At 46.9% G+C, this 19,316-nt stretch overlaps 2 protein-coding genes across 9 annotated transcripts in view; one reads left to right on the forward strand and one right to left on the reverse strand.

The window, feature by feature from the left end:
* Positions 1 to 10,194, forward strand: part of CLUAP1 (clusterin associated protein 1) — a 36,256-nt gene extending 26,062 nt beyond the window's left edge. For 3 of the 6 annotated variants that reach the window (XM_032257945.1, XM_032257940.1, XM_032257941.1), the window contains 5 exons: positions 81 to 153; positions 4,170 to 4,277; positions 6,089 to 6,180; positions 6,439 to 6,495; positions 9,465 to 10,194. In XM_032257945.1, coding sequence (XP_032113836.1) covers positions 81 to 153; positions 4,170 to 4,277; positions 6,089 to 6,180; positions 6,439 to 6,495; positions 9,465 to 9,611 — 477 coding nt within the window. In that variant the 3' untranslated portion in view covers positions 9,612 to 10,194. The remainder of the gene's footprint in view (positions 1 to 80; positions 154 to 4,169; positions 4,278 to 6,088; positions 6,181 to 6,438; positions 6,496 to 9,464) is intronic. The other 3 variants (XM_032257942.1, XM_032257943.1, XM_032257944.1) reach the window with 3 other exon arrangements.
* A 2,452-nt stretch (positions 10,195 to 12,646) lies between these two features.
* Positions 12,647 to 19,316, reverse strand: part of NLRC3 (NLR family CARD domain containing 3) — a 41,043-nt gene continuing 34,373 nt past the window's right edge. For 2 of the 3 annotated variants that reach the window (XM_032257963.1, XM_032257962.1), the window contains 5 exons: positions 18,672 to 18,755; positions 17,878 to 17,961; positions 17,139 to 17,222; positions 16,640 to 16,723; positions 15,711 to 16,383 (listed from right to left, as the gene is read on the reverse strand). In XM_032257963.1, the coding sequence (XP_032113854.1) occupies positions 16,293 to 16,383; positions 16,640 to 16,723; positions 17,139 to 17,222; positions 17,878 to 17,961; positions 18,672 to 18,755 (427 nt within the window). In that variant the 3' untranslated portion in view covers positions 15,711 to 16,292. Of the gene's footprint in view, positions 13,070 to 15,710; positions 16,384 to 16,639; positions 16,724 to 17,138; positions 17,223 to 17,877; positions 17,962 to 18,671; positions 18,756 to 19,316 lie in introns of those variants that run through there. The other variant, XM_032257964.1, reaches the window with a different exon arrangement.

Consider the following 19,316-nt stretch of genomic DNA (forward strand, 5'->3'; position numbering starts at 1 on the left):
TGTTAGGTGTGAGAGTGAAGAAGATTAGAACAGTCCAGAAAAGGGCCATCTCTCCTGAGTCTGTTTTTCCTCTTCCACAGGAGGCTAAAAACACCCTCTGCCTGATACAGAACAAGCTCAAGGAGGAAGAGAAGCGCCTGCTCAAGAGTGGAAGTAAGGCTGGGCTTTGCAGACAAGCGGTTTGCTCTGGACTAGCATTTTTCAGCCTTGAAATATATGTATATTTTAAAATACGTATTTTCTTCTTTTAGTTTTTTCAGCTTTTTTTTTTTTTTTAACTGTGGTAACAATACTTTATATCTTCAGTTTTGAAAAGCATAATAAATTGTTGACCATAGGAGCAAAAATATTTTCAAAAGGCAATTTTCTCACAGATTCTGTATTGGGTACCATTGTATTCACTCAAGAGTCTGGTTTAAATACAGCATTTAAAACACATTTCTTTCTTATGCCAATTAAGGTAGCATTTTCCCCTGTTTAAATGATAGTTTGAATTATATATGATACGTAACTGTAAGAAAATGTGGTCCTAGAGGTTTGTTGTGTTCTGTATTTTGGGGCCGACTGATGGAAGCCAAGCATTGCGATGCGGTGCGGGCAGAGGGGCCACTCGCTTCGTGATGGTCCCAACACTGCTGAGATGCTCCCCACCAGAATGGCTGAGCAAGACACTCACCTGGAGAGACACAGGGTTATGTCCATACAAGGCCTCGATTCCGGGAAGGAGTGCGCTCTTTGACCAGTCAGATTCTCTTATCTATGAACTCAGTGTCAAGTCTGTGTCAGAGGCCAGTAGCAGCCAGGCAGGAGCTTCCTGCTGAATTGGTGGCCTTGTTGCACAAAGTTTCTCCCCCTCTTCCTGATTGCTCTCTCTTTTCCTCTTGGTGAAATATTCTATTTGCTCTCAACGTTGAGGACAGCATACTTGAGGCCTCAGGCCCACACACATGCTTCTTCCCATGCATGCTTTTTCTCTCTTTGTTTCTCTTTCTTTGCCATTTCCCTTGTTTCTGTCTCATTTTGCCCCTGTTCTGTGACTCTATCATCTGAATCTCAGGAAACCCCGGTGGAAGAATAGGGACTGCTGGGAAATGCTCTAGGAACAAGGTTAGGAAATTTGAAGGGCCTGTCTAGCCAAAGCTGCCCTCCCCTTTTTTAATTCCTTGTCAGCCAGAAGAGTGTGAGGCAGCCATCAGTGATCAGCCTGCATGGGGTTTATCCCTTCTGAGAGGCCCGGCTCATGTAAGAGCCCTGGTTGGTTACTTGCATCCCATTCTTTCCCCAGGCCAGGGTGCTGAGACCTGCCATGCTGATCTTGCTTTATTCTTTTGAACTCACACTTTAATTTGGTGATCTGTAGGCCTGCGATCTCTTGAGGGACAAAGACTTACATGAGCATATGTGATTCAGTTTTCTCAGAAAAATAATTTGTAATTTAAATAAACATAATGAAGGGTAACACTTTATCTTGGGGTGGACAAAGAAGTTAGGAAAATCTTTATGCAGGACAATTTTCAGTTCTGTTCATTCTGAATTTCTGAAGATGCTATTCGATTCATCTTTGCTTTCCTGCACATGTGGGATTGTGGTCCACAGTATTGGGATCAGAGGGGAAATGTAGGAATGAGGACTTTGTGATTTTTTTCTCCATCTATGAAAGACTCCTATGAACAGAAAATTTAGTGGTGCATAAACTTGAAGTGAGGGCAAGAATGAACAAAAGCCAGAAGCTCAAAGAGATCCTCTTGTTCCATCTGCTCTACAGACAGCAGATTGAATCCAACACAGTTTTTGTTATTTTGGGGGTTCTTGCTGTGTTGCCCAGGCTGGACTTGACTGTCTGCTCAAGTCCTGGGCTCAAGCAGTCCTCCTGCCTCAGTCTCCAGGATAGCTGGGACTACAGGCATGCGCCACCATGTCCAGCCTCAACAATGTATTATTATCTGTCCTGGATGCTGAGGATGTATCGGTGGACAAAGGACAGGAGTCTTTGCCTTAACTGATTTTGTATTCCAGTAAGAGGAGAGAAACAGTGAGCACTGAGCTGTCTGTATGTTGGAAGGGGAATACTGCTATGGGGGAAACATAGAATGAAAAAGGATGGGGTGGGGAGACGGATGATAGAATTGCAGTTTTAAATGGAGTCAGGGTAGACCTCACTGAGGAGATGCTACTTGAGCTAAGACTAAGTCGGTGGAGCTGGAGAGAAAGGAGACAGCAGATGAGGAAAGCCCCCAAAAAGTTGGACGCCCAGGTGAGGAGATGCGTTTGGCTGAGTGAGGAAATGTATGAACCACAGGACTCCAGCCAGGCAGGTCAGGTGAGCTGAAAGGTGGGTCACATGCTTGAAGTGGTCCCATCTGATGGATACCATCTTTATTAAGTAGGATGTGAATTCATCTGGGATTCGGTGATAGGGTTTGTTTGGCATAGGGGACTTGAGGAAGAGAGAAAGTCTGAGATGTGGGGTATAGAAGAAAGAGGTGACCAGAGATGGGGAGAATGCCATCGGGGACTCAGAGAGCAGCATGGCCAAGTGCTTTGTTCAGATATCCTGTAATAAAAGCCAGAAGCATCTCCTCATCTGCCCACTGTCCCTCTAAACCTCATTGCTGGTGGCAAATTTGTTACTGTGCCCTATGCAGGATTCAGCACTGTGGCATTAGGAACTTCCGTTTTTTTGTTCATTAATGTTTCTCTCCCAGTGTTGGCCAGGCTGGTCTTGAACTCCTGACCTCAGGTGATCCGCCCACCTCAGCCTCCCAAAGTGCTGGAATACAGGCGTGAGCCACCACACCCAGCCCTATTACCCTCTTGTAGCAAGGGCAAAGCAAAGCCTTTTGGCAGACTAACAATTACTGTTCTTCCAAACTAACTTCTGAATCAGTCATCAGAACAGCAACTGCAGGCTCCTCCAAGTCCATCCTTACAAAACCTTTGTGGCTCCCTGGGTGCAGAGAACTCAGGTGCCAGGCAGTGAAAGGTCTTTCTCCCTGCAGTAGAGACTCCTTCTGTAGGTTCCCTTTAGGAAATATTCAACCTGTGGGTGCAAGACTCCAAAGAATGTATTTAAGAAAGTAATATAAAGAGCTGTTCCATTGAAAATGACTTTGGGGCTAGGTGCAGTGGTTCACACCTGTAATCCCAGCACTTTGGGAGGCCAAGGTGGGCAGATCGCAAGGTGAGGAGATCGAGCCCATCCTGACTAACATGGTGGTGCCCTGTCTCTACTAAAAATACAACAAATTAGGCATGGTGGCACATGCCTGATGTCGTAGCTACTCGGGAGGCTGAGGCAGGAGACTCATTTGAATCCTGGAGGTGGAGGTTGCAGTGAGCCAAAATTGCGCCACTGCAGTCCGGCCTGGGTGACAGAGCGAGACACTGTCTCAAAAAAAAAAAAAAGAAAAAAGAAAAAATTACTTTGGAAAAATCTGTCTTTATGATGGGATTTTCCCCAGGGGAGAACATCACATCACCAGCTTTCACTGCCAGTCACTAGGATCATCCTCCTCAGGGGAGCCTCACTGGTGCCATTCCTACCCTGGCCTCCTGCCTCCAGGCTTTTTTGTTACCTTTTTAGCAGACTCCACTTCCTCATCTTTGTCACGATCTAGGAGCTTGAGTTCTGGTAATACAGCCTAACATTGGACAGAGAATGGGTTTTTCCCTGAATTAACCAAGCACTTGACAGCTGTATATTCAGTTTTTACAATCTCAGATTTCCTTCAAGGGCTTCCCCACAATTAGCTTGAAGACTATCATCCTCCAAAAGTCTTTGCAGAGAATATGTAAAGACCTCACACTGCCTGGCACTGACTTCTCTGCACCCAGGGAGCCATGCAGGTTTTGGAAGGATGGGATTGGAGGAGTCAGCGGTGCTGTTCTGATGACTGTAGTGCTGTTTCTGACTAACATATCTGACCCACTTTTTTCTTGCTTTGGAAATTTGGAAATTTTTTTTTAAACAAAACACAGCACATCATTGTCCACATTAGGTCTTCACTAAGCGTCTACCGGCAAATCCAGCGAGTCTCATAAAATCTAATGCATCTAAAGAAAGGCTAGAAGTACAAATGACTTTTGCACACAAACTTTACTTTGGGCAGAGCTGTTGAGTTGTGATGATGAAGCCACTCCTTTGTTTGGCCTGCTTGTGTTCCTGCCAGGTAATGATGACTCGGACGTAGACATCCAGGAGGACGATGAATCTGACAGTGAGTTGGAAGAGAGGCGGCTGTCGAAGCCGCGGACAGCCATGGAGGTGCTCATGCAAGGTAACCCGGCGTCTTTCGCTGGCCCTCCTCTCCATGCCCTGTTTCACAGAACACCTGGCCAGGATTGGGGCAGGGCTGCTTAGTGTTGAGGCCCACAGGCGCACTATGAATGGCCTCTGGAAGCAGCTCTTGCTCCAGATTTATCCTGTCCTGTTGTTTATGGCTCTTGAACTGTTCAGTGGTCATGTTTGCCCCTAATATTCTTACCTGTGTCTATGATCCCGAGACTAGATGGTTCATATTCATGGCTTGGTATTTCTCAGAGAGCCACAGGACACGTTGCCTCTGCCACTGAACTATAGTCTCCCTTTTTTGGGTCTGCCCTCACTGCAATTATATACCTAATAGGCTGAGAATTAATGCAGAAAGACACTTAAATGAGCATCTCTGCCTTAAAAAAATGTTCTTCTAATTTCTTTACTCTTTGCAAAACATTCAAGCTCAGCGCAGTGGCACACACCTTATTCCCAGCTACTCAGGAGGCTGAGGCAGGTGGACCATTTGAGCCCAGCCTCGGGGCTTTAGCGCATGACGATTGTGTCTGTGAATAGCCACAGCACTGCCGCCTGGGCAACATAGAGGGTCTCTTAAAACTAAGTTAAAAACAAAAGAAGACTCAAGCAACAAAATTTGTAGAGCATATGTGAATGCTCTCCTGAGGTCTTCCTCATGTCCCACACCCACCTGGGAGGGCTCATGGCTAGTGGCCAGGGTGGGTGTGTCTTTACAAATTACCTTTCTGTACGTATACATACGAATACACACACATATACATATATACATAGAGATCACCTGAATAAAATGTAACCTATGTGCACCTAGACTGTATGTATGGTTCTGCAGCTTGCTTTTGTTTTTAAAGATTAAATACAATTGGAACTCTTCCTCTGTCAGTAAAATATAGCTCTGCCCCCTGCTTTTTTTTTTTTTTGAGACGGAGTCTTGGCTCTATTGCCAGGCTGGAGTGCCATGCCGCGATCTCTGCTTACTGCAACCTCCGTCTGCTGGGTTGAAGCGATTCTCCTGCCTCAGCCCCTAAGCAGTTGGGATTATTTACAGGCACCCACCACCATGCCCGGCTAATTTTTTGTATTTTTAGTAGAGATGGAGTTTCACTGTGTTGGCCGGGCTAATCTTGAATTCCTGACCTTGTGATCCACCTGCCTCAGCCTCCCAAAGTGCTGGGATTATAGACATGAGCCACCACGCCTGGCCTGCCCCTACTTTTTAATGGCTGTATCATATTCCTAGCATGACTGTACCCATGATGTACATTCTGATATTGATATTTATTTCCCTTCATTTCCTTGTATGTACAGCTTTCTGTATGTCTGTATATTTTTAGGTTGCATCATTAAAAGGCAAATTCTTAGGTCAAAGGTTCTGTAAATTTTTATTTTAATACTATAAAATTGTTTTATATTTGCCTTTAAAAATATTTCTTATCTACCACCTGTTAATGTTTGGAGCACAGTTGCATTTTTGTGTGTGGGTGTGAGACAGAATCTCATTCTGTTGTCCAGACTAGAGTACAGTGGCGTGATCTCAGCTCACTGCAGCCTCTGCCTCCTGGTTTCAAGGAATTCTCCTGCCTCAGCCTCCTGAGTAGTTGAGGCTACAGGTGTGAACCACCATACCTGGCTAATTTTTAAAAAAATTTTGTAGAGAGGAGGTTTCATTATGTTGCCCAGGCTATCCTCAAACTCCTGGCCTCCTGTCCCGGCCTCCCAAAGTACTGGGATTATAGGCACGAGCCAACCGCCTGGCCAGAAAACAAATCTTGAATGCTATTTCCTGCTTTATTCTCCAAGGTTTTTATGACTTCTTCATGCTTTTGTTGTTCTCAGGAAGACCCAGCAAACGCATCGTGGGCACGATGCAAGGTGGAGACTCCGATGACAATGTAAGTCTCCTGCTCCCTTCAGCGGTTCTGAGTGTTGTGGGCTTGGCTGTCCCCATAGATGGGAGTGGCTGAGTTGCTGCCAGCAGCCAGGGAGCCGTCTGTGGTTGGCCCTGCCATGGCTCGATATGTGGCAGGGTTTGGCCTCGTGAGGTTCTGGACTCTTCCTTGCTCATTGGATGGCTCATTTCTTTTCAAGTGAATGTGCTTGCTCTGCTTTTTTTGCCTTCTCACTGTTCTTTCCATTCTCGCTTTCCAAAGATGGAAGCAGCACCAGCTCTGTTAGGTAAATGCAAGACTTCCAGCTCCAAGAAGCAGGTTGGTTTTCTGTTCTGCCTCGTGCGTTTGTGGGTGTCTGTCAGCCCTCCCAGCGCCAGTCGGGGGCCTCTCCCTAGGAGTGATGCTTCCTCTATCCTCGGCAAAAAGCCTCTCGAAAGGGATCCCACAGTGAGAGCGGGATCACTGAAGGCCCCTATGATAAGGAGGAGGCACAAGCCCCGAGCCTGGAGATGGGGAAAGCTGAGGCTGGGCAGTCCTCAGGACCTGGGCTGTAATCTAGAAATGAAGGAGGATGCCGAGGGCCTGGCTCAGGACCAGCCTTCTCCCCTACTCTGTACTAGGGAAGGAACGGGGAAGCAGTGCTGTCCCCAGACCAGGCCCTCGGGCACCGGGCATGATGAGGCTGAGATAGCAGGTTGCCTTGAGCTTTAATGAGTGGATAACTCACTGGAGCACTTCACCAGAAGGGGAGCCTGGGGATCTTCGTTGTGGGGGTCCAGTCATTCAGGGCTCTGCTGGCCATTACTCAGGCCTTTGTTATTTGTTGCCATCCCTGGAAGTGCTGCTCAGCTCACAGAGCAAAGGGCAGCTAGACAGAGTGACCCCAGGCTGCTTCCTTTGGTGGGTGCACCTGTGCCTGGGGTATGGCACTAGTGGCCGCAGAGACAGAAGCAGAGCTGTGTGTTCTTGCACACAGATTTACGCACCTGCCGCCGGTGCTGCTGTGGAATTCACTGTGGGGAGGGGCTGCCCAGACTTGCCGGCAGCATGCACAGAGATGGGGCCTTGAATTCACAGGTCAAGGTCTGTAGAGAAGCAGAGAGAGGACCTAGAAAGTAGTTTTCTTAACAAGCTCAGGCGTGGATGGTAAATAGCTTCTCTCCATCTTGCCTACCCAAGACAGAAGCTGAGGGAGTCTGGCATGGGCACTGGGGATTCAAGGGTAGCACTGCCTGCCTCTTCCTCAGGGTTTGCATTCTCTCTTCGCAGAGAGAATGTGTTAGTTGCAGCTGAGCTTTATTCCCTTGTGGTCACTTGTTAATTTCAAGGAGGCTGTATCCATGCAGCCCTCTAGGCACAGGGTTCCGTTCTTTATGTGTTCACTCAGCATCCAACACATGTCTGTCGAGTGCCTGCCAGGTGCCAGTGCTATCATGGATCGTGGGAACACAGCAGGGGACAGAGACAAGCCCCTGCTTCACAGCTGGCACCACAGCAATAACGATGGAGCCGAGAAAAGGCTCATGCTGTTAATAGGAGGAATAACAGCTTCAGGGGACAGGGAGTGACAGGGACAAAGGAGGGAGTGGAATCTTCCACGAGGTCAGCAGAGGGCTCTGTTGGTGTTTGAGCAGGGCCTGAGTGGAGGGAGCGAGCATGTAGATTGGCAGCACCTGGGTGTGTGGATGGGCTTCTGACGTCAAGGAGCAGAGGGAGCTGGCGTGACTGTGGGTGAGCGAGAGAGGCAGCAGTGGCCATGCAGAGCCTTGAAGGACTCTGCATTTTATCTGAGTGCGAGGAGAAGACCCTGGAGAATCGTGAGCCCAGAAAGGCCGAGAGCTGACCTCCATCTGAGAGAAGCCAGTTAGGAGGCACCTGCAGCCATGGAGGTCACAGGTGATGGTGCTTGGCTGAAGGTGTGGCAGCAGAGGTGTTGAGAAGTGGGCAGGTCCTGGATCTGTCTAAGAACCATCAGGTTTTGTGAATTGATTGGACAGAGGCTATTAGAGAAATGAGGGTGCCTGGGCTGTGGTGTAATCAACAGAAAGCAGTGTTTCATTTTCTGAGATGGGGCCCACTTGACAAAGGGGCTTGGAGGGCAGATGGAAAGTTTGGTTTTGGACATTGACTGTGACAGCCACATGCTAGAGTTGGTAGCCAGGTGAAATTTAAGTCTGGAGTTCAAGGGCCAGGTCTGGGCTAGAGATTGAATTTTTGGAGCCACCCATATTTGGATGGTATCTAAGTCAAAGGATAGATGTGACTGCCTAGGGAGAGCAAGTAGAACGGGAAGAGAGGTGGCCCAAGCTCCTGAGCTGCCTCTGCCCTGCAGACGTTGGGGAAGAAGGGCAGGCAGGGGAAGCTGAGGGGACATCGGCAGTGAGAGAGGGGGACCTGGACTAGAGAAGGGGCCCTGGGGGTTGGAGGAGATTGGTTTTAAGGATGAAGGTGTGATTCCACAGCTCAAGCAAGTTGAGGCCTTGGAATCTTCCCACTCCATTGAATGTTTCAGCCTTGACAAGGGCAGTCCTGGGGTCAGTGGGTGAGAGCCCTGGGGATCTGAAGCGGCCATGAGGGGCATAGGTGCAGACAGTGAGTTCAGCAACTCACTTAGGAGCTCTGTGTGAGGGGAGAGAGACAGGCCAGAGCGGCTAGAGAGGAAGGTGGGATACGTAATGGGTTTTTTTTTATTTTTTTATTTTTTCCCCAAGAAGGAAATTACAGCATGTGCGTGCGCTGGAGGGAATGATCTAGATAGAATGACCAGCCATCCTGGTTTACGTGGGGTGCAGGACCTGCCATTTTAAAGCTGAGCTGAGTTGGTTGCACTGGATCTGAAGAGGAGGAAGAGGGTGTATCTTTTACTTAGCTCCTTATACTCTTGCCTGTGTTGCTTTCCATCCACAATCTGCAAAAAGCCAAAACAGGCCCCCCTTCCCTCTGTCCAAGCCTTTGCCCTCCTTGCCATTTGTGGTGGGGAGTCTCTGGGTCCTGTGGTGCTCAGTGTAGATCTAGAGTGCTTCTGGGACACTGTGGGAATGTCAGCCCCTGCAGCGCCACACACAGATGCACCTGGTGTTTGAAGGATTCTGGTTGAATGATACATTCCAGCTGGCAGACCATTGCCTCTGTCCCATCCGTGTGCCATCCCACAGCCTGCCTGCCACTCTGCCAGCCTCTTCCTTCACATGGGGGTGCTGCTATAGAAAGGGAAGCAGAGAATCCTAGGACAAGATGTCAGGAATGAGGTGGGGTCCCCTGTTGTATCTGCCATCTTTTTTCTGTAGGAGGACTCGGAGGACAGTGAAATTGACATGGAAGATGATGATGAGGATGAAGATTTGGAAGATGAGAGCATTGCTCTCTCGCCAACCAAGCCCAATCGAAGGGTCAAGAAACCCGAACCCCTGGATGACAGTGACAACGACTTCTGACCTTCTTGCCAAGGGACCCAGGCAGATTAAAATCCTCAGATATGTAGGTAAATGGGAACTTAGAAGGTTAGGAAGGTGACGCCTGTTTTGTTCACTAAGCTGGCTGGACTCAATGAATACTGAAGCAATACTTATTTCTGCCTTAGCCTTCTATGTTTGCATTCCATGAAGCTTAAATAAGAATTGAAGCAAATCTAAGTTTATTTTTCTTTTTCACCTTATTTATCTCCTAAAACTTGAGGAATGTGTGTGTTGTTAGTGATTCACATCCACGGGACAAAAACTCAAGGAGAAATAAGAGCTGATGCCACGCAAGTCTTGGCTGCCTTTGTTACTATACGTTTTCTTTGAGAGTCTAACAGACTTGGGGCTGGAGCTTGGCACTGGGACTTGTGTTCGGAATGGTAGAGGAACATCTGGCTGTTAATCACTTGAACAGTTTAGAACATTTCCTGTACATCGACTTTTAATTGTAGCCCTTATTTCATTTTGTAGTCTTATTTTCTTTCTTCTGCATGTTCACCATACCAAGCATTGAATGTATTTTAATAACTAAAATTTGCTGAAAGAAGGTTAGCTAAAATTAAATGAAAACTGACTTTCCTTGAAAATCAGGCAATAGAGACAGACTCCAGATGAGGAATACTCCATTTTCTGTCCGAGTCCAGTTCACCTTCCATTACAGCCACCTTCATGTTTCCACAGCTGGTACTAAGTTTGAAAACTCTGGTGACCTGGGGTTGCCCTCGCGGAGATTCCAGACTCCCATGGCAATGACAGCTGGGACACTTCCTTCCCACCAGCCAGGGTCTCTCTACAGGAGATTTGTTTTGTCTAAAGTGTGGCAAGCCATTAGTGCACAACACAGGGACTAAAGCAGGTTTCCTGCAGCTCACTACCTAAGTGTTTCTGCAGGGGAAGGAGCCAGTTAAGGAAAAAGTGTCAGCACAGGTTCCATGTTTCTGATTTTAAAAAACAGCAACACAGGATTGAATTAGGTAGAGTAGTAGCACTAGAAAAAAATTAAAAAAAAAAATTTTTTTTAATGATTTTTTTTGTTTTTTGTTTTTATTGCATTTTAGGTTTTGGGGTACATGTGAAGAACATGCAAGATTGTTGCATAGGTACACATGTGGCAGTATGATTTGCTGCCTTCCTCCCCATCACCTATATCTGGCATTTCTATCCATGCTATCTCTCCCCAACTCCCCACCTCCCACTGTCCCTCCCCTATTTCCCCCCAACAGACCCCAGTGTGTAGTGCTCCCCTCCCTGTGTCCATGTGTTCTCATTGTTCAACACCCGCCTATGAGTGAGAACATGCGGTGTTTGATTTTCTGCTCTTGTGTCAGTTTGCTGAGAATGATGGTTTCCAGATTCATCCGTGTCCCTACAAAGGACACGACCTCATCGTTTTTGATGGCTGCATAATATTCCATGGTGTATATGTGCCACATTTTCCCTGTCCAGTCTATCATCGATGGGTATTTGGGTTGGTTCCAGGTCTTTGTTGTTGTAAACTGTGCTGCAATGAACATTCGTGTGCATGTGTCCTTATAGTAGAACAATTTATAATCCTTTGGATATATACCCAGTAATGGGATTGCTGGGTCAAATGGAATTTCTATTTCTAGGTCCTTGAGGAATCGCCACACTGTCTTCCACAATGGTTGAACTGATTTACACTCCCACCAACAGTGTAAAAGTGTTCCTATTTCTCTACATCCTCTCCAGCATCTGTTGTCTCCAGATTTTTTAATGATCGCCATTCTAACTGGCGTGAGATGGTATCTTAATGTCGTTTTGATTTGCATTTCTCTGATGACCAGTGATGATGAGCATTTTTTCATATGTTTGTTGGCCTCATGTATGTCGTCTTTTGTAAAGTATCTATTCATACCCTTTGCCCACTTTTGAATGGGCTTGTTTGTTTTTTTCTTGTAAACCTGTTTTAGTTCTTTATAAATTCTGGATATTAGCCCTTTGTCAGATGGGTAGATTGCAAACATTTTTTCCCATTCTGTTGGTTGCCGATTCACTCTAATGACTGTTTCTTTTGCCATACAGAAACTATGGAGTTTGATCAGGTCCTATTTATTTTGGCTTTTGTTGCCAATGCTTTTGGTAGAAAAATTTTTCTGTTATAAAATTAGAAGTGGAGTTTGTTTTTTTAGTATTAAAAGTACTTAGCTGGGCGTGGTGGCAAGTACCTGTGGGCCCAACTCAGGAGGCCAGGGTGGGAAGATCACTTGAGCCCAGGAGTTTGAGACTAAGCTGTACAGCTAAGTGAGACTCCATCTCTCCAAAAAATTTAAAAATTAGCCAGGTGTGGAGATGCATGCCTGTGGTCCCAGCTACTCAGGAGGCTGAGGCAGGAGGATCATTTGAGACCAGGAGGTTAAGGGTGCAATGGGTCGTGATCGTGCCACTGCACTCTAGCCTAGGCCATAGAGCAAGACCGTCTTTAAAAAAAGAAAAATAAAAGCATGCTGCTTGTAAAAATCATACGGTAGGTGGGGCACAGTGGCTCACAACTATAATCCTAGAACTTTGAGAGGCCAAGGCAGGTGGATCACCTGAGATCAGGGGACCAGCCTGGCCAACATGGTGAAATTCCATTTCTACTAAAAATACAAAAATTAGCTGGGTGTGATGGCACATGCCTGTAACCCCAGCTACTGGGGAGGCTGAGGCAGGAGAATCCCTTGAACTCCAGAGGTGAAGGTTGTAGTGAGCCGAGATCACACCACTGTACTCCAGCTTGGGCGACTGAGTGAGACCCATCTCAAATAAATAAATAAATAAGTATACATTAAAAAGAAAAGCACAAACAATTTTTTTTTTTTTTTTTTTTTTTTTAAAGATGGAGTTTCACCATGATGGCCAGGCTGGTCTTGAACTCCTGACCTCAGGTGATCCACCCACCTCAGCCTCCCAAAGTGCTAGGATTACAGGCATGGGCCACTGCGCCTGGCAACACAAACAATTTTTTATTATTTTACAATTAAAAACTCAGAAGACTTCTGAAGTTACTTATCTTTTAATAAATGTATTTAACACCATATTTCATATTATTAAATAGGTTTTACTTAAAAGTATAATTTTATTTGTACCTGTCAGATATAAATACTTATTCAAGAGTTCACAGGTATGATATGATAGATATCAGTTTTAGGAGATTGTGACAATTATTTCTGTCATCTTTGCTTTTTTTCTTTCTTTTCCTAAATTTTAAGATTTTATTCCTTTAAAAAAAAACCACACACAGAAACACAGCCAGCATTCAGTGAATTCACCAGTAGTTTGAAATGCACTGTATTGTAAATGATACACTGACAGGGAAGCCAGTGTGTTGGAGCCATGCCAGCCACCTCAGATGCCATGGCTTTAAGATGCGGAAGAGTCACTCCATCTTCTTGGATGTTACGGATTTGGTTTGCCTGAATCTGACTTGACGTCTGTTTTGAAAAAAACATGCAAATAGAGTTCTATTTTCCTTATGTGATATTTTCTTCTAATGCACTTTAACACAGAAGCCTAACCTGAGCTGCAAAGAGGCCATCCACAGACGTAGGCAACAGCTGCAAAGGGCGTTTCATTGTGCCACCTGCTTCTAGTTCATCTGTTGGTGAACTGACTTTGCAAAGTCTCACCATGTACAGTAGCACTGCCTTGCTTGAGTAAGGAAGTTTCTGTCAACAGCAAGCTTTGTGTACTTGATCATTTTCATTATTTCAGTTAATAGTGGCCCACTGTAGAATGGATCCAGGAGTCACATAGGTGCAAGTGCCTTGTGACCTGGCACCATGTGGTTTTGGCCAAGTAGCAGAGCAGACCTCAGAATCTGAGGAGGATGGTTGTGATTAGGTCAGTGAAAAACTAGCAGGCCACTGCTGACAATTTTTTTGCTGTATAATTAGAGGACTTCCTAAAATGCTTTTAAAAATATGTATTGATGGAAACTACAAAGGAATTTTTCAGATACTCAATTTTTATTGGTACTAGTTAACCAAAAACAAAGTCCTCGGACTTCTGATGGGAAATCTGAACTATTGTTTCTTTTTTAACATGAAGAATAAATAAATCCCATTTGTTAGCACTTTAATATCAGTGTCACATGTCTGGAAGGAAATTATATTCATTTAGGTGAGCAACACAGTACATAAATATCACAGCTGTTAGACCCAGGGGACTCTCGGGTGCTAGAATTGAGGACTCCTTTAATTGGAAGGGAGCTATAGGGCCTTCCTCTTACCTGTATGTCCATTCTATGTGGACATGAATTAAATTCTCCTGTTTTGCTCTGATGGGATTTTTGGGCCAGCTGGCTCTGGTGCATCCCTGAACTTCCTAACCATTTCAGACAGCTTGAAGATGTATGATCATTATTTGAAAAGGGAGAGAGGAAGGACTCTTGTGTTTTCTCCACCACTTTGGCTCCTGAGGTTTCTTCAGTGTTAGGTTTCTATGGGGTCCAGCTTTCTCCAGTGTTTGGCTATGCAGCTCTCTCTATGTTCTGCCTGGCTCTTCACTCAGACAGAAACGATGCAAACCAGCAGGCAGTGGGGCATCACCTTAAAATCACTAAAACAGCTGTCAGTCTAGAAGTCTATGCCCAGCACAAACTCATAAATACTGCAAGAGTCATGTTCAGATTTCCCCCTTTTATAAATAATGTTTTATTTGTTATTTCCCAGCTGGTACAAGTGATCTAACTGTTCTTTATAGCAGACTTTTTCCTCCAGTCTAGGATCCAGCCAAAAATCTTGCATTAAGGTATATCTCTACTAAATTAACACTATCTGCAACCTTTCGTGTTTTTCATGACATTGATGTTTCTGATGAGGTGAGGCCTTTTATTCTGCGGAATATCCATCAGTTTGGATTTTTTCTAATTGTTCCTTCATGATTAGAATCAGGCAAACATTTTTTGACAAGACTACGTCAGAGACGACTCCGTGGTGCATCAGACTGGAGGCACGTGACATCCATTTGTCCCATTATTAGTGATGTTCAATTCTGTCACTTCTGTTGAGGCTGCATTGGCCAGATTTTAGATGAAGGTACCTTTTTCCATTTGTAAATTAGGATATCACCTTTGTGGGTTGCTATTTTGAGACTGTGAGGATATCATCTTCCCAAGTAGGCCTGTATCCATGGCCTCAGCATCCATGATGATTCCGGTCTGGATGCTCGCTTTTGAAGAAACATTTTAAACAATAGTGTGATTCCTTTCAAATTCAAAAGTGATCATTGCTTTATAGTCTTCATAAACATTTTCCCTGGTTCTTTAATTGATGAGAGCTGTGATGTCCATTTGGATTTTTTTCCTTCCAACACAAACAGCTGTGGGAATTGGTGCCACATAGAGGCTCAGCTTGCCTGTCTCCATAGGGAAGCTGTGGCCACAGCAATGGCTTTGGAAGCCTAATAAGGAATGACATCACTGCCGAGCACAGTGGCTCATGCCTCTAATCCCAGCACTTTGGGAGGCTGAGGTGGGTGGATCACTTGAGATCAGGAGTTGGAGAACAGCCTGACCAAATACAAAAATTAGCTGGGCATGGTGGTGCACACCTGTAGGCCCAACTACTTGGGAGGCTGAGGCAGGAGAATCACTGGAACCCAGGAGGCAGAGGCTGCAGTGAGCCGAGATCGTACCACTGCACTCCAGCCTGGGTAACAGAGATTCTGTCTCAAAAAAAAAGACATCACTGAATACATTGAATGTGCTACTGATAACCAATGTGCCAGACTCCAGATAACATGTACCAGGCATCACCACATCTTTGATTTTGTAATGAATAAAAGATGGGGCCAGGAGTAGCCCACGCCTGTAATCCCAGCAATTTGGGACGCCAAGGCTTCTGGGTCACCTGAGGTCAGGAATTCAAGACCAGCTTGGGCAACATGGAGAAACCCCATCTCTACTAAAAATACAAAAAGTAGCCAGGCATGGTGGTGGGCACTTGTAATCCCAGCTACAAGTGGGAAGGCTGAGGCAGGAGAATCGCATGAACCTGGGAGGCGGAGGCTGCAGTGAGCTGAAATGGCACGACTGCACTCCAGCCTGGGTGACAAGAGCGAGACTCTGTCTAAAAAAAAAAAAAAATTCTCTTGTCTCTGTTTCTAGAATCCTAGAATTAAAACTTTCAATTTTTCTTCACAATTTTTCCATAATTTTTTCATGTCTGTAAGGATGATGCCCTAAAACCTTCTTCTTGAGAAAAGAAAGAAGGGTACCCTCTGTCGCCCCTGCCAAACGCATGCTTCTCACAGGCTTGAGATGATTTTAACCAGGTAAGTAGAAAGGGGCGGTAATCAACATTTTAAAGAGTTCGGGGCATGTGAAGTCCTCAGGTTGTAAATAAGCTGGAACTAGCCTCCTGCACTGCCGAGCTTTCAGGCCTTTGTCCCTTAGTCCCTTGGTGGTGGCCCCCTCCATTCTCTGTGCTGTAGCAGAGTACCTGTTGGCCCCTGCCTGGACCACTCCTGCACTAGGAGAGGGGCTCACGACCTCCTTTGGCAGCACCTCTCCTTCCTCCGTGTGGAGCCCGGCTCTCGTGCTGAGTGAGCAGCGTACCCAGTTCCCAGGAAGGTCCCCAGAAGTTGGCTTTTCTGTTCAACAGCTTCCAGCTGACTGCCCATCCTCCTGCTCCATCCACCAGGAACTCATTTTGCTCACATTTCAACAGTGCACATGGGAGCATTTGTCTTGATGGCCTCTGAGATCATTCTGGCCCCCGAGTCTCCAATGTGGTTTCCCTGGAGACTAGAAGAGATGGATTAAAGCAGGGCTGGAAGCCTGCAGGTTCTCTTTAGTAGAGCAGATCATCACGACAGAAAATGCAGTTTGTGCTTCTAGGATTCCTGCCATGGACAAGGCTCAAGATGGCTCCCCTTAGACCAGGTTTCCCTGTAGGGCTTTTGAGGGGTCTGGGGGTCAGCTGGCTTTCAGACCTGGGCAAATGCCAGGGTGTGACCTGGAAGCAGTTCTAAGGGCGAGCAGGAAGGGCAGGTGCACTCACTTGATATGCTGGAGCCTGTGGTTTCCAGACAGTGCTGTGGCAACGAATATTGCCCCATCCATCCCCAGGGAATTCTCTTGAAGACTAGGCAGAGAAAAGATGGAGCCACCATGGTGAGCCATTGGGGCAGAAGGAAACACCCAGGAAAGCAACACTGCATTGTCTGGCGGCAGTAACCTAGGCTGATGTGTCCACAAGTGCCATGGCAACTGTAGATGGCAGCTGACCTTGGAGACAGGTGTCTACGCATGGTCAGGTCGTCCCACCCTAGTGCCATAGAGGATGCAACACCATAAATGCAGATGGGAGTGACTTCTGACTTAAGCTGAGCAGACTAAAACCCAACTGCAGGGGAATGTGGACTATATTAATAAGTCTGATTATTTATATTCAGAAGGAAGTAGCTGCAGAGGAAATTGGGAGCATTTTATCCCACCGGGGAGGACCCAGCAGAGACTCTGCTGTTCCAGGATGCAGGTAGGTCCCTCCAGCCACTTACTTGAGTCTCCGGAGACTGGAGTTTACCTTCAGAGCATTCGCCAGGGCTTTGGCTCCAGCCACCCCGATGGCATTTCCTCTTAAGCTGTCGGGAAAGACGGGAAGCCTAAGGCATGGGTACAGGGTGAGAGGTGATCCTGAACCCTCTTCAGGTGGGCTTGGGGCTACTTGGTAGAGGAAACAAGGACTTCAGCAGTCACAGAAGGCCAGGGCTATGCCTTCCTCACTCCGGGGCAACAGGGCAGAGCTGGCTCTGGGAAGCAGGGCACATAGGAAGGGGCGTGGCTGGCCCATCCAGGTGGGTTGTTGAAGCCTTCCTCCTCTTCCATACCAAACAGAAAATCGAGGTTGAGACAGGAGAGGCAGCCCTTCATTCCGGGCAGATCCCCAGTGCCCACAGCAAGGGCAGGGATTCTGAGGACGCCCCTGAGCCTCAGAGCTGTAGCCTTGTCTCAGGATTTTGGATCTGCTCATAGAACAAGACCAGCCACCCCAGGACCCATAAACCAGGCCTCTAGACGTGTCCAGCCTGGCAAGGCCAACCTGGAGAGGAGGGCAAACGATAGCAACTCCCAGGGAAAAGCATGAAGTGGGGCTGGGAAGCTGGCACACTTGCCTTGAAATGAAGGTCACTAGGATGATTTGCGAGTTGCCTGTAAACTTTGTCCCCATATCTATTCATTGAGATTTCACTGATTTCTTTTGGTTTAAAGACCATAGTTGGAGAGTAGAATACTTACTCGAGAATCTCCAAGGTTCTGTTCACAGCCAGGGCTTCCCCTAGCACCTGGGCACCTGGCGCACCAATGGATGCCACCTGGAGACTGGGCCGGGGAGGGTGCCGTCAGTGTGAGCCAGCTGGGCCCCCTTCCCTTTCACCACCCCTTGACTCAGGGCAGAAAGTGGAGAAACAGTACTGAGAATGGCTGGCCAGCGCTCTGTCTAGGCACTCCGTCTCTTACCTACACTGTCTGTTGCCTAAGACAGAGATCTGGATGTGAAAGAGATGAGAAATAGAGGCTCTCCCTGGAAGTGCTCGGGGAGACTGCTCCCTGCACCCCCTCATTACTATCATCTAGGTGTTTGAATTGCTAATAGAATATTTTCTATAATAGGAAAATCAAACATACCTTCCTTGACTTATAAACAAAAATAACGTCTGGGCCGGGCACAGTGGCTCACGGCTGTAATCCCAGCCTTTTGGGAGGCTGAGGGGGGCAGATAACCTGAAGTCAGCAGTTTGAGATCATCCTGGCCAACATGGTGAAACCCCGTTGCTACTAAAAATACAAAAATTAGGCTGAGTGTGGTGGTGCATTCCTGTAATCCCAGCTACTTGGGGGTAGCGGAGGCTGGAGAATCACTTGAACCCAGGAGGCGGAGGTTACAGCTGGCCAAGACTGCGCCACTGCACTCCAGCCTGGGTGGCAAAGCAAGACTCTGTCTTGGAAAAAAACAAACCAAAAAGACATCTAACATGAAAGGATTGTGAAGGGGCCAGGCTTCCTGGCTGCCACACACATCTAGGACTTACTAGAGAGCGGTGAGGGCTGTGTTGACCTTCAGCGCACGGGCCACCGCACACACTCCGTCATCCCCGATGTCGTTCTCCTGTAAACTGAACACAGAATGTGACCCCTTCAAGTGTATGGGGCATAGGGAGCATTCTAGCAAGGGCCTGCCCCACTTGGACCTGCCAGGTTTGACAGACTACACACACCATAGACATAGACTCCCAGCGTTTCCCTGGGGATAACTACCCTTCCTCCACAGCACACAGAGGTGTCTGTGGCCTGCCTTGAGCCTGAACGGCCAGGGGCAAGCAGGAAATAGGACACAAGGAGTGACTGTCGACAGGAGCTTGGGACACAAAAGGGGATGTTTTTCATGGCTAACCACAAAACGAATTTAAAGCCCTCAATCCCGGAGCTGTTCTTTGTTTTGTTTTCTCTTGAGACAGGGTCTCACTCTGCCACTCAGGCTGGAATGCAGCCTCAACCTCCCCGACTCACGTGATCCTCCCACCTCAGCCTTCTGAGAAGGCTGGAATACTTACTAGAGACTGGGACTACAAGCACAGGCCACTGTGTCCAGCTAACTTTTTTTTTTTTTTTTTTTTGAGACAGTCTAGCTCTATTGTACAGGCTGGAGTGCAGTGGCACAATCTCGGCTGCCTGCA

This window comes from Sapajus apella, unplaced genomic scaffold (assembly GCF_009761245.1).
Source record: "Sapajus apella isolate SASKATOON/1434 unplaced genomic scaffold, GSC_monkey_1.0 scaffold99, whole genome shotgun sequence".
Lineage (NCBI taxonomy): Eukaryota > Metazoa > Chordata > Mammalia > Primates > Cebidae > Sapajus > Sapajus apella.